This window comes from Pseudophryne corroboree, chromosome 6 (assembly GCF_028390025.1).
Source record: "Pseudophryne corroboree isolate aPseCor3 chromosome 6, aPseCor3.hap2, whole genome shotgun sequence".
In the NCBI taxonomy this organism is placed as follows: domain Eukaryota; kingdom Metazoa; phylum Chordata; class Amphibia; order Anura; family Myobatrachidae; genus Pseudophryne; species Pseudophryne corroboree.
In genome coordinates this window covers 577,153,211-577,168,375 of record NC_086449.1, presented here as the reverse complement: position 1 = coordinate 577,168,375, position 15,165 = coordinate 577,153,211, and the positions used below count along the sequence as shown (strand labels likewise).

The 15,165-nt window shown below is 46.2% G+C and overlaps 1 protein-coding gene across 7 annotated transcripts in view; it reads right to left on the bottom strand.

The window, feature by feature from the left end:
* Nucleotides 1–1,182: 1,182 nt before the first annotated feature.
* BRD8 (bromodomain containing 8) overlaps nucleotides 1,183–15,165 on the bottom strand; it is a 333,693-nt gene continuing 319,710 nt past the window's right edge. For all 7 annotated transcript variants that reach the window (XM_063927892.1, XM_063927886.1, XM_063927887.1 and 4 more), the window contains 3 exons: nucleotides 14,247–14,315; nucleotides 13,771–13,948; nucleotides 1,183–1,553 (listed from right to left, as the gene is read on the bottom strand). In XM_063927892.1, the coding sequence (XP_063783962.1) occupies nucleotides 1,521–1,553; nucleotides 13,771–13,948; nucleotides 14,247–14,315 (280 nt within the window). In that variant the 3' untranslated portion in view covers nucleotides 1,183–1,520. The remainder of the gene's footprint in view (nucleotides 1,554–13,770; nucleotides 13,949–14,246; nucleotides 14,316–15,165) is intronic.

Genomic DNA, 15,165 nt, shown 5'->3' with positions numbered 1-15,165 from the left:
ATGCAGTGAGCCTGTTGCCAGCAGGTCTCACTGAAAATAAAAAACCTAAACTAAAACTTTCACTAAGAAGCTCAGGAGAGCCCCTAGTGTGCACCCTTCTCGTTCGGGCACAAAGATCTAACTGAGGCTTGGAGGAGGGTCATAGGGGGAGGAGCCAGTGCACACCAGATAATCCTAAAGCTTTCTTTAGATGTGCCCAGTCTCCTGCGGAGCCGCTATTCCCCATGGTCCTTACGGAGTCCCCAGCATCCACTTAGGACGTTAGAGAAAATATAATTGTAGGTAGATAAATATATGATGAATGCCCACATGATAACAATAATATGTTTAACTGTGGAGACTCTGAAAGACCATAACCCTAATGGCTTATTTTACAAAGGTGAGCAGGAAATATTTTTTCTTAGTATCAGAAAAGTGCTGCCTGGACCCGGACTGGTGCTGAACAGGTAAGACTCAGTCAGTGTGCGTCTGTGATTACTCAGAGGGCACTGTGTGATGAATGATGATGACGGTACTAACCCCTGGGTCATAATACAGATGGCTGCTGATGTGCTAGCAAAAGGTGGTAGGCACTAAAGAAACAAGAGGGACCTCTCTGGCATATAATGGGTGTAAGGAAGTCTCTGATGCCATATAAAGGGGTTCTGGCATATATAGGGGCATAAGGGAGTCACTGATGCCATATAAAGGGGCATGAGAGGGCCCTAGGCTGGCATATAAAGGTGCACAAGGGTTCTCTTTATTAGAGTGGTAAGAAAATGTCTTGAAAACGGTTGTAACCCTATTGTTGTTTTGGTCTCTCCCCTGTCAATCAAGTAGCAGCTTGGGCTACTGTACTGTTATCTTACACACGGAGATCTGCAAGTGGCAGTGCGGCATCTGAGCATGCGTAGAACTCTCATCATCGGAGTTGTATGCAAAACATCGGGTTTGCGTATAGCTCTGTATCAGGCCCTCAGTGTGGTGCAGCGTAACTGGGTGCAAGGGGAGGGCTGTCACTGTGGAAATGATTCTCACCCATTTCTATATTCATTTATAGGCTGCATGGTAAGATATAGGCGTCTCATGAGAATTACTGTATATTGTATTCCTCTGTTATACTCATCACATTGGTTGTAAGGGGAAATGTATAATGCACATGCTTCCATTATGGATAAAGGAATTAAAAAAACACATAAACCATTTGCGATCACATATATCATTTTTAACTGCTTTTCAAAACTATGCTAAAGAATACAAACATACAGACATGTTATAACTTCAATTAACTGTATAACACAATTATATCATATTTTTCCTTTCACAGCAACAAACATGTTTTAGGAAACAGATATAAAGTATAAACTAATCCAGGTTATGGATCCAGGTTATGGAGTCCTGAATTAGTTAGTAGATTATATCATTATATGACTAACATTATCTGTGGTTTGGACAGTAAATCTGCACATATTTCCTTTGTGAGAATGTTGTATTGTAGAACTGGAACCTGCAGAAGCCGTAGTCTGTTGTCAATAAGCTGCCTAAGATCCTTTGTCACTTTGCACGTTTAGAACCTATGACACAAATATGACAAAAAAAGTTAGGTTAGTGAGTTACTTATGTGATGGCTGCATCTGCGTTTACACCAACGGTATACTTACAATAAGGAAACCTGAGACAGCTGTATTAGCAGTGGCAGAGCAAGGCTCATTGCCGCCCTGTGCTGCCCATATGCCCTGGTAGCTCTACACACTACAGGGTGCATGCCCGGAGCGTTCTTTGGACGCTCTGGGCAGCCCTGAATCAGGGCGAGTGAATCGGTACACTGCTAGCTAGATGCAGTGGTTGTGGGGTGGGGCCCTGCACCCTAAGTGACAGAACCGCTTGCACACCCCTCCCTATGGCCCCGTGCATCAGACAGCATATTTTAAGGGGCACTATTACACATTTTTAAAAAGAAAAAAACAAGGCTGCAATATGGATGCTTTCGTACATGTGATTTCTTAGTTTTTTATTTTTAATGAATTTGCAAAAATCTCAAAAAAACTTTTCTCACATCGTCATTATGTGTGTAGAATTTCGAAGGAAAAAATTAATTTATTCCAGTCTGGAATAAGGCATTGTAACATAACAAAATGTGGAAAAAGTGAAGCGCCATGAATACTTTCAGGATGCAATGTATCGCCATAGCAGAAGCTACAGTGGCTGACCTATTTAAATAGGCCTCAATGCATACTTGCGTAATCTCCTGGGACATCTGGGAGACTACTGAATACTCTGGCGTTCCCACAGACTCCCAGAGTAGACAACCCTCCAGCATCTCACCCCATTTCCTACTGAGAGGAGGATAGGGGACTGGGTGCAACAATGACGAAATCCCTGCCCTCTCTACACAGACTCACAATTCACTATATTATGCCACTAGCTAGCAGTGCCTAATGATGGACATCTCCGGGCACTCCATGGAGGGGAAATTCTGAAAGTCGAAAATTATGCAGCGATACATTTTTGTCTCCAGAAAAATAGCTGTTACTTGTATAACTCAGTCAATTTAAGTTTTCTCCATTATTAAAACTGATTTCTCATACGTCCTAGAGGATGCTGGGGACATCAAGACCATGGGGTATAGACGGGATCCGCAGGAGACATGGGCACTCTAAAGACTTTTCATTGGGTGCGAACTGGCTCCTCCCTCTATGCCCCTCCTCCAGACCTCAGTTTTAGAAATGTGCCCAGGTCGACTGGATGCACTCTGAGGAGCTCTACTGAGTTTCTCTGAAAAGACTTATGTTAGGTTTTTTTATTTTCAGGGAGATCTGCTGGCATCAGACTCCCTGCTTCGTGGGACTGAGGGGGCAGAAGCAGAACCAACTTCCTCAGAGTTTCATGGCTCTGCTTCTGGCTGACAGGACACCATTAGCTCCTGAAGGGAACTGAACGCTAGCCGTGTCTAGATGCTCACTCCCACAGCACGCCGTCACCCCCTCACAGAGCCAGATGAGTATAAGAAGAATGATCTTCTATCAAGTAAGTGACGGCTGAGGTGTGGCGCGGCTGGCGGGAGCGCAGCGCGCCATTGCTGCCCACACACACAGGCACTACAGGGTGCAGGGCGCGGGGGGGCGCCCTGGGCAGCAAGAAAAATACCTCAAACTGGCTAAAAGGGGGCATAAGTTGCCGCTGGCACAGCCCTACCCCTGCCAGTATAAATATTACAGTGTTTGTATGAGTGTAAGGACACGCCATTGCGGGGGCGGAGCTTCTTCCTCAGGCAGCCAGCACACTACTCAGCGCCATTTTCTCTCTCTCCTCAGGCTGCAGAGAACACGCTGGTCCTCTCCTCCACTTCTGACAAGTACAGGGTGCTATTAAGGGGAGTCACAAAGCGATTGTGGTGCATTTGATAGTGTATATTACTATTTAAAAAGCGCTGTTAGGCTGTGGACATACTGTGTTCACAGGAAATACTGGCGCCGGGATTGTGAACTGGCTGCTCCTATCCTGTGTCCCTCTGACAGATTTTACTGTGGGTCTGTCCCCAAAATAAGTCCCAGTGTGTCTGTTGGTGTGCTGTACACGTGTGAGGCATGTCTGAGGCAGGGAGTTCCTCCCCGGAGGAAGCCATTTTAGGCACACAGAGTTGTAATGTGGTGGCGCTACCGGCACACCAAGAGCCTGCATGGGTGAAAGAGATGTGTGACAGTATGCATCTGATTAACCGTAGATTATATAAATCTGAATCTAAGGCTGCATGCTGGAGAAAATCTGTGGAGAATGTGATTTTTCAGGATGCTGTTATTCATTATGCGGGCGGCCCCTCTGGGTCACATAAGAGACCATTTGCAAATGTTGTAAACACTGATACCGACACGGATTCTGACTCTTGTGTCGACGATAGTGAATCCAGAGAGATAGATCATAAATTGGCAAAAAATATACAATATATGATTGTGGCTATAAGGGACGTGTTGGAGGTTACAGAAACCACTCCTGTTCCTCAGGAGAAGGCGTATTTATGTAAGGAAAAGAAGTCCAAAGTCACGTTCCCCCCTTCACATGAACTAAATGCTCTGTTTGAAGGGATGTGGGTGAATCCTGATAAAAGATTTCGTATTCCCAAAAGGATTCACATAGCTTACCCTTTCCCGGCTGAGGACAGGAAAAAGTGGGAGTCACCCCGTGTTAGACAGTGCACTTTCCAGGTTGACAAAGAAGGTAATTCTCCCTGCTCCTGGCACGGCTTCTCTTAAAGAGCCGGCAGACCGCAAAATGGAAACGACATTGAAATCCATTTATGTTACCAATGGTACACTGATTAGGCCCACTATTGCCTGCGCGTGGGTGAGTCGCGCTATTGAAAAATGGTCAGAAAGCGTGTCATCAGAAATTGACTTGATTGATAAAGATGAGATACTCCTTAAGTTAGGGAATATCAAGGACGCTGCCGCCTACATGCTGGAAGCAATGAAGGATATTGGACTCTTGAATTCACAGACCGCTACCATGGCAGTATCGGCTAGGCCGGCGTTGTGGATTCGCCAGTGGAACGCGGATGCAGATTCCAAAAGAAACATGGAGGCTCTCCCATATAAAGGTGAGGCATTATTTGGCGATGGCCTGGATGCGTTAGTCTTGGCGGCTACCGCAGGTAAGTCGACATTTTTGCCCTCTGCGCCTGCACCGGCAAAAAAGACCTATCACCCGCAAATGCAGTCCTTTTCAGCCCAATAAATACAAAAAGACGAGAGGTTCCCCCTTCTTTGCAGGTAGGGGAATGGGAAAGAAGCCCACAGCGGCTCCAGGTTCCCAAGAGCATAAGTCTACCCCTACTTCTGCCAAATCCCCAGCATGACGCTGGAGCTCCCTTGCGGGAGGCCGCTCGGGTGGGGGCACATCTCAGACTCTTCAGCCAGGATTGGATTCTGTCTGGCCTGGATCCCTGGGTGTTGCAAATAGTATCCCAGGGGTACAGGCTGGAGTTTCAAGACGTTCCCCCATGCCGATTTTTCAAATCGACCTTGCCAGTTTCTCCGTCAGAGAGAGAAGAAGTAACAGCGGCAATCCAAAAATTATGTCAAGACCAGGTCATAGTACTGGTACCGTTGTCACAACAAGGGAGGGGTTTTTATTCAAGCCTCTTTGTGGTTCCGAAGCCGGACGGCTCGGTCAGACCGATCCTAAATCTAAAGGATCTGAATGGTTACCTAAAAAGGTTCAAGTTCAAGATGGAATCACTTCGGGCAGTGATTGCCAGTCTGGAGGAGGGGGACTACTTGGTGTCGGTGGACATAAAGGATGCTTACCTGCATGTTCCCATTTATCCTCCTCACCAGGTTTATCTGAGATTCGCGGTTCAGGATTGCCATTACCAATTCCAGACGTTACCTTTCAGTCTCTCCACGGCGCCGAGGGTATTCACCAAGGTGATGGCGGAGATGATGGTTCTCCTTCGTCAGAAAGGAGTCAACATAATTCCTTATTTGGACGACCTCCTGATAAAGGCGAGATCCAGGGAGCAGTTGTTACAAAACATATCACTCTCTCTGTCAATACTCCAACAACACGGGTGGATCATAAATCACCCAAAGTCACAGTTGGAACCCACAACAAGGATGTCTTTCCTCGGGATGATTCTGGACACAGAAGTTCAGAGAGGGAAAAGGCTCTGGAAATCCAGAAAATGGTAAAACAGATATTGAAACCATCAAATGTGTCGATCCATCAGTGCATTCGGTTGTTGGGGAAAATGGTGGCGGCCTACGAGGCCATACAGTTTGGCAGGTTCCATGCCAGAGTATTCCAGTGGGACCTGTTGGACAAGTGGTCGGGGTCACACCTACACATGCGCAGAAAGATAATCCTGTCATCAAAAACCAGGATTTCGCTCCTGTGGTGGTTACACAGCTCTCACCTACTAGAGGGACGCAGGTTCGGGATTCAGGACTGGGTCCTGGTAACCACGGATGCAAGTCTCCGAGGCTGGGGAGCAGTCTCTCAGGGAGAGAACTTCCAGGGACGTTGGTCACAACAGGAAGCCTGCCTTCACATAAACATTCTGGAGCTAAGAGCCATTTACAACGGCCTTCAACAAGTGGTACATCTTCTTCAAGACCGTCCTGTGCAGATCCAGGCGGACAATGTAACAGCAGTCGCATACATAAACAGGCAGGGCGGAACGAAAAGCAGAGCGGCAATGGCAGAGGCGACAAAGATCCTCCGCTGGGCAGAAAAACATCTACAAGCTCTGTCGAAAATATTCATTCCGGGAGTAGACAACTGGGAAGCAGACTTCCTCAGCAGACAAGATCTCCATCCAGGAGAGTGGGGCCTCCACCAAGAAGTCTTCGCAGAGGTGGCAAGTCTTTGGGGAGTTCCTCAAATAGACATGATGGCGTCTCGTCTCAACAAGAAGCTTCAGAGATACTGTTCCAGGTCGAGAGACCCTCAAGCAGTAGCAGTGGATGCACTGGTGACCCAGTGGGTGTTTCCGTCAGTGTATGTCTTCCATCCACTTCCGCTGATCCCAAAAGTACTCAGTATCATAAGAAAAACAAGGGTTCGAGCAATCTTCATTGCCCCAGACTGGCCAAGGAGGGCTTGGTACCCAGATCTTCAGCAGTTACTCATAAGAGATCCTCGGCCTCTTCCTCCTCGGGAGGACCTGCTGCAACAGTGGCCGTGTGTGTACCAAGACTTACCGTGGCTACGTTTGACGGCATGGCTGTTAAGCGCCGTATCCTAGCCAGGAAGGGTATTCCCGAGGAGGTCATCCCCACCCTTATTCAGGCCAGAAAGGGAGTAACGTCGAAACATTACCACCGTATTTGGAGAAAATATGTATCTTGGTGTGAATCCAAGAAAGCTCCTACGGAAGAGTTTCATTTAGGACGTTTTCTCAATTTTTTGCAGGATGGTGTGGAGGCGGCATCAATCAAGGTCCAGATTTCGGCCTTGTCAGTGTTCTTCCAGAAACAATTGGCCTCTCTTCCAGAGGTTCAGACCTTTGTGAAAGGGGTTCTGCACATCCAGCCTCCATTCGTGCCTCCAGTGGCACCATGGGACCTTAACGTGGTATTGCAGTTCCTTCAATCGGATTGGTTTGAGCCTCTACAAAAGATAGAGTTGAAGTTTCTCACTTGTAAAGTGGTGATGCTTTTGGCTTTGGCATCCGCAAGGCGGGTGTCTGAATTGGGGGCCTTGTCTCACAAGAGCCCTTACCTGATCTTCCATGAAGATAGGGCAGAGTTGAGGACTCGTCAACATTTTCTTCCGAAGGTGGTTTCATCTTTCCAGATAAACCAACCTATTGTAGTGCCAGTAGTTACTGACACATTCACTGATTCAAAATCTCTAGATGTGGTTAGAGCTTTGAAAATCTATGTCGCTAGAACGGCTCGTATACGGAAAACAGAGGCTCTGTTTGTCCTGTATGCTCACAACAAGATTGGCTGTCCTGCTTCCAAGCAGACTATTGAACGTTGGATTAGAAATACGATTCAGCAAGCTCATACTATGGCTGGATTGCCGTTACCGACGTCGGTAAAGGCCCACTCCACTAGGAAGGTGGGCTCATCCTGGACGGCTACCCGGGGGGTCTCGGCATTACAACTTTGCCGAGCAGCTACTTGGTCAGGGTCAAACAAATTTGCTAAGTTCTACAAGTTTGACACCTTGGCCGATGAGGACCTCAAGTTTGGTCAATCGGTGCTGCAGGGTCATCCGCACTCTCCCGCCCGTACTGGAGCTTTGGTATAGACCCCATGGTCTTGATGTCGTCCCCAGCATCCTCTAGGACGTATGAGAAAATAGGATTTTGATAACCTACCGGTAAATCCTTTTCTCCTAGTCCGTAGAGGATGCTGGGCGCCCGTCCCAGTGTGTATTTTACCTGCAGTTTAGTTATTACAGTTACACAAGTTGTGTTATTTTAGTTCAGCATGTTGCTGCAATTGGTTCATGCCTGTTGGCGTGTGTTATGTTGAATGCCATGTGTGCGGCATGGTTGAGGGTGTGAGTTGGTAGATATCTCACCACTAGTTAAGTAATTCCTTTCCTCGAAATGTCAGTCTGCTGGGCACAGAGGGAGGAGCCAGTTCGCACCCAATGAAAAGTCTTTAGAGTGCCGATGTCTCCTGCGGATCCCGTCTATACCCCATGGTCTTGATGTCGTCCCCAGCATCCTCTACGGACTAGGAGAAAAGGATTTACCGGTAGGTTATGAAAATCCTATTATTTGGTCAAAACTTTATTTAGGAACTTCCCCTTAGCAGAAGGAACAAACAAGGAGTTATTTATCTGCTGTTTATTCATTACCATTCTTAGTATCTATCTACGAACGATGGTAGGTACTTCCGCATACTGGGTGTTATTGTCAGTCTCTGTTCCATGTGTGTATGTGTCTGTGTATCCCATGTGTAGCAATAGACATCAATAGTCAGTGTGGTTTAAAACCATCAATATTTTTTTTCCCAATGTTAGTATTTTCTCATTCAATGGTAGCGTTCCGATGTTTGAATGGTGCCAAAGTCATACTGTTCCATTGATATAGTACATCTTAAAATCCATCCCAGCTGTTGCACGACCAGGATTTTTCACCAACTATTGCATGGTAATGGCATTGAATGGATTTGAATGCCATTGAATGGATAGTTACCAACGCAATGCATGATTCGATGTCAGAAGCCTGTCCACCATTCAATGTAAGGATGGATTCCGATGTCCATCCCTAATCATGCTGTGTGTACTGTTGTGTCCTTTGCCTGCTTGAGACAAGTGAGGGGCACAGAGACATAATTTTCCACACTGTTTAGTAAAATACAAATATATATAAAGGGCCAATTTATTGTGTCTCCTATCAAAATGGCTGTTATGATGATTGCAGAATTTTTGACCATTGAGGCTATTTACCAATATCTGCTGTGGCCATACTGTTTAGGCTTACAAATGCTGTCCCCATTGGTTACCATTTAATGGAGGGAATTCAATTGTGCTATGCGCCCCCTGCTAGATGTCTATAGTAATGGGGGACTATCAGAGTAAATCAATTGTTGCTCTAATCAGACGCTTATTAGCAGAGCAGCTATACCCGTCTAAAGATCTCTATTGGGTGTCTAATGTCTGGGTTTGGGCGCACAAACTACAAAGTTTCACACACAGAGTCTGTTACTGCTGCGGCCAATGGGCGCCTGATCAGAGCAACAATTGAATGATCTGATAGACGCCCATTGTCACGCCTAAGGGTTTGGGTAGGCTTGGGTTGGTGTGAGAGGCTGGAGCCGGAGCAGCTGGAGTATGGAGGAAGTGTGGAGGCTTAATCCAACTCCTACTTTTGGAGTGATGTGCACAATAGGATGTGTAGGTAGGTGGACTTCAGGAGATTTGTTGGCAATCTAGCAGTGGCTGGCCCGAAGGCGTGAAAGAGTACAAAGATAAAGCTTGAACTCTTGGCTGAATGCAGGCAGCGGTGACTGGAGGCAGGCACAAGCTGTAAAGTTAGAATGCTGGCTAGAGCAATGATAACTTGACTAGAAGCCGGCAGTCTGACTGGAACTGGATTGGAGGCTGGACTGGAACCAGATAGTAACCAGGCTGGAACCGGATTGAATACTTGACTGGAACCAGATTGTAACTGGGCTGGAACCAGATTGGAGTACTGACACTTTAGTATCAGGGAGCTCAGCACAGAGCTGCATACACTGAGGTTGTATTGGCCATTTGGGAGTAGCCAAGCTGCTACCTTTATACCTATCAGTATATTTTTGGATTGTGGGAGGAAACCGAAGCACCTGGAGTAAACCCACGGAAGTACGGGGAGAATATACAAACTTCACACAGTTAGGTCCATGGTGGGAATCGTACCCATGACCTCAGTGCTGTGAGGCAGTAATGCTAAACATTACACCATCTGTACTGACAATGAGATATGAGATAGTATGTGCCCTATATATAAATCATAAGGAGATAAAGTTGCAGATGGCTTTCTAACCATATAAAGCTATGAAACCATAAACCTTCTTCTGTCATACACAACTTCTAGTCAGTGGCGTAACTACTGCCCCCGCAGCTCTCGCGGTGGCTTGGGGGCGAGGGGCTGCGGGGGCGCCGCCACTGATTTAGAGCAGATTGACATGCGGACGAGCGTCCGCATGTCAATCTGTGGTCTCCTCACTAACCCGCCGTCGCTGTAAGGAGGGACACGGAGCGGAGGGCACAGCGCGCGCCTCTCCTGTGTCCCTCCTGGGTCTCTGGCGGGTCTAATAAAGGAAGTGCCGTTCGTGAGCTCTGATTGGCTCATGAACCGGCACTTCCTTTAACATACTTAAGAGTCCGTGTCCCTCCAACACAAAACAGCGGGGGAGCGGGGGGGGGGGGGGGCACTGGGGGAGCATATGTGGCACTGAGGGGGCATATACGGCACGGGGGGGGGGGTGTATGTGTACCTGGCACATGGGGGGGGCTATATTTGGCACTGGGGGTACGTGAGTACCTGGCACTGTTGGGGAATATCTGGCACTGGGGGCATATATGGCACTGGAGGGGTATATGTGTACCTGGCACATGGGGGGGGCTATATTTGGCACTGGGGGCATGTGAGTACCTGGCACTGTGGGCGAATATCTGGCACTGGGGGCATATGTGGCACTGGGGGGGTATATGTGTACCTGGCAGATTGGGGGGGAGGCGGCAATATTTGGCACTGGGGGCATGCGAGTACCTGGCACCGTGGGGAAATATCTGGCACTGGGGGGACATATGTGGCACTGGGAGCACAGCCCTAGCAACAAGCACTACCCCCTAGCAACGAGCATGACACCCAGTGCATGAAACCCCTGGCAACGAGCATGACACCCTGAGCATGAAAACCCCTGGCACCGTGCATGGAACCAAGAGCATGAAACCCCTGGCAACAAGCAGGTAATTTAAAAGTAATTAGAAGCGTTACTGTAGGACTTAATGTGTAATGGGCATTGCAGTGTGTGGCATAATGTATCACGGACATTGCGGTGTGTGTCATAATGTGTCACAGGCATTACGGTGTGTGGCATACTATATCACGGGCATTGTGGTATGTGATATAATGTCTCAGGGTCATTGCAGTATGGCATAATGTATAACGGGCATTGCGGTGTGTGGCATAGGGTATAACGGGCATTGCGGTATGTGTCACAGGCATTACGGTGTATGGTATACTATATCACGGGCATTGTGATATGTGGTATAATGTCTCAGGGTCATTGCAGTGTGTGGCATAATGTATCACGGACATTGCGGTGTGTGTCATAATGTGTCAGGCATTACGGTGTGTTGTATACTATATCACGGGCATTGTGGTATGTGGTATAATGTCTCAGGGTCATTGCAGTGTGTGTCATAATGTGTCACAGACATTGTATGTGCTATAATGTATCAGGGGCATTGCAGTGTGTGGCATAATGTATCATGGACATTGCGATTCCTGTCATAATGTGTCACAGGCATTACGGTGTGTGGCATATTGTGTCGGGGGCATTATGGTGTGTGCATATTGTGTCATGTGCATTATTGTGTGCGGCATAATGTCTTAGGGCAATTGCAGTATGTGGCATAATGTATACTGGGCATTACTATAAGGAGGAAAAATGACAAATAATGTAAGGGGCATGAATCAGGATTATGTTTCTTTCCTGTGGTGGCTAACGTCTGGGCGTGCAGGTTGCAAAACTGGGGTATAAGGTAGTCTTTTCCTGCAATGCCACGCCCATTCCAATGAAGCCACGCCCCCTTTTTGCGGCACGTGCATATTTGTCCCTTCAGTAGTGCCAATTATGGGGGATGGGGGGGGGCGAAGAATTTTTTGGCTTGGGGGAGAAAAACTTTTAGTTACGCCACTGCTTCTAGTGGTGATAATACCCAAAAGTCTCTCAATATAAGTGTGTGGGGATTATTACATGAGCATTATTGTACTGCTTTTTGCATATCTCCTAACTCTAGCTGGGATTTACTACTCATAGCTAGTGTTGGAAGGTATGCAAAAAGCATTACAAGAACAGCTCCAGTGCCGAAGTAGTGCACCCGAAATGAGGGTGTGTGGCCCCGAGATAAGAGCCGTGGCTGCGAGCCACGCCCCCATTTTCAGCAATATGAGGCCATGCCTAGCGGTCTGTGAGCTGCTGGCCATGTCCCCAGTCCCTCTCTCCTGGTGAATAGACACTGTGCGCATGCATACAGCATCCTTTCACCACTGCTCTGCTAAGATCTAAGCAGAGCAGCAAGTGAGAGACCACATACCAACTCCCCCCCCCCCCCCCCCCCACCGCAACACTGCGAGGCACTCAATTTCCATCCATTTTCTTGGAAACAGATGAATATGCCCGACTTATCCCAAAGTCCCTAACTTCACAGACCGGACCCATATACAAATCTGTAGACATGTAACAATTATAAACAATATACTATTGCAATGTCCCATCTCCCATAGGAATACACAGTATACTGTATGACCATACCTTTTGGTTCTTTGTACTACCAGCCGCTGGCCGGCTATAAATTTTGAACTTACAAACTTTTCTAACTTGTGGGAGACACTGGGTCTAGTTAAGTATCAGAGATCTCTCCATGACAGGGCACTGGCTACAGCAGGGTGCTAGGATATTGCAAATGCTCAAGTGGGGCTATGTGGGAAATTAATTTCTTTGTGGGAATTTAGGTCCTGTCTACAGTGCCTGGAGCTATTCGTTTAATTTGCTAAACCAGACCAGAGGCTGCATTTATTGAGGATTTCTGGCTGGTCACGAGTGCCGGTCATGCCGTAACCGCAGCAAGCCTGGAACTTTGTGTGGGAGAAGCCTCTTAACGTGGCCGATTAGCTGCCGGGCACTTAAAGGTCTATTTACTAAGCTTTGGATGGAGATAAAGTGGACGGAGATAAAGTACCAGCCAATCAGCCCCTAACTGCCATGTTACAGGCTGGGTTTGAAAAATGACAGTTAGGAGCTGGTTGGCTGGTACTTTATCACCATCCACTTTATCTCCAACCAAGGCTTAATAAATAGACCCCTTAGCCCCTATGAGCCTAGTTACTTTACCCCTTTTCTCACATGCCCACAATGCAGTAGAGGAATGATGCACAATTTATGGTTTAGATATCTTTAATCCCTGAAGTACCTGTCCCCAGTGTGTTACCAACTATACTTTTCTATGTTAGTTTTGTTAAACAATATTGTAGAACTATAGAAGAATGGTTGAGGCTAAATTGTACCAGGCAAAATGACCTCTGAAGTCACGACCACTACGTGACCCACAATATGAGGAGTAGGAGTAATTGTAACATGGCACATGAAATGTACCCTCATGGGATCGCTTCTCTCGTCATGCTACGGGCTAGTTGGCTCGCTGCACTCTGCTCGCCACCAGGTTAATAAAGGGAATACATGTTGACGTGGATAGTGAAAGTGCAGCTCACCGGCAGTGCGCCTCCCTGTGACGGCAGAGGTCCTTTAGCCCACTTGGATCTAGATTCTATCATAGAAGAATGGGTATCTGGAGGTGCACAGACTCAATATAAAAATGCCTCTATGTGGCATGAACAAACCACAAGGTGGCGAGCTGCTCCCTTTACTTCATGAAATAATTAATGTACCTGATTAAAGTTAAATTCTATTTAACATAATTGTTATAACAAAGTTTTCAGGCTACTGCTAATAATGACATTTTCATTATTTAGACATTCTATACAACTGTACAATTGGGGATAATGAAATATTGTAAGACAGGGCTTAGCACATAAATTCTAATGTTTTAGCACCAACACACCTGAAGCAGTTCCTGTACATCTCTCTGCATCTCCAAGGCTTTATGGTGAACACAGTGGCGGATGCTATTGTACATGACACAGTTTTGAAGCATCAGCATGATGTCTCTCTGGAATTCTGCTTTTGTTGTAATTCTTCCCTTTGATAGGCCGCGTTTTATTGTAGTAAGGTCCATAGGCCTAGAAGGACAAAATACTTACATCTGTAGTAAAATTCAGATTTCAGTACGGTAACTGTACACATACCATGGCGCAGTTCAGTGTTCATCATTGTAAGTCTTATGCAATGCTATTATTCACATTTCTGCACAGGCTACAGATAAAATATGCACACATTTTTGGGGATCTTAAGTGTACCGTCTATCAGGGAAGAGAAGATGACAACTTAAAATATCATATAACATTATAATGATATATGATTCCCATTACCCTAAAGCAGGATCCTGAGCATATAAACACAAAACTCTTTTTTACTGACCGCTTAACTATCTCCTTGTATCCTGGAGCTTCTCTGTCCTTCACTGGGGTCATGAATGGTCCTGCAAATCTGCAATAAAATTAACGTATAACTGTGATGTTAGCAAGTGAACAGGTGACACTGATACCAGGATGGACAGTCCAAAAATGGTTGTGTACAGACATCCCTCACTTAACGACCGAGTTCCGTTCCTACAACTCGGTCGTTAAACAAATTGGTTGTTAAGTGGGTACATTATAAATGCAGCTGGTAAGAAAGTTAAAAGGATAGCAGGTGACTTGGAGGGAGCTGGCACATTCAACCATTTCAACAATCTTGAAGGATAAAGACAGAGTGAAAGAGGCAGTAGAAGCATCAATAGGATATATATATTATATTAATATACTGTCAATGCATACATAAAGTATGTATTGTAATACAGTACTGTATATATATTACTGTACAGTATATATGCATATACAATATATGTAACACATTATAGCAATCCATTTTAGTTATAAACATCCTAGTGACATTTGGTGGACCCGTTCATTCCAAGTAAAGCATTCGTTACCTCTAAACCCAATAAATAAAGACACGGAGACTTGAATTTGGCAGAAAAATTGCTAGCTATTTATTTGACCCTAACCATAGCAAACCTGTAATTGAAAACTTTGTTAAGATGCCGATACAGCCGGCATATGGTGGCAGCAAAAAGAACGGCTCTACTAAGCTAAATTAACCGTAAAATACAAAAAATTCGAAACCATCCTAATTTTACTACAACTATCAAAAACCGGTAATAGGTGACAACTCCACCCCCACAGTGACTACCCACCGCTCCTGGGTGCCCTGCCGCTGCCTTCCCGGACGGGTGGTCAAGCGGCCAATAAGTCTATGGAGGTGAGTGCACCTAAACCAAATCAAACTGTAAATCACT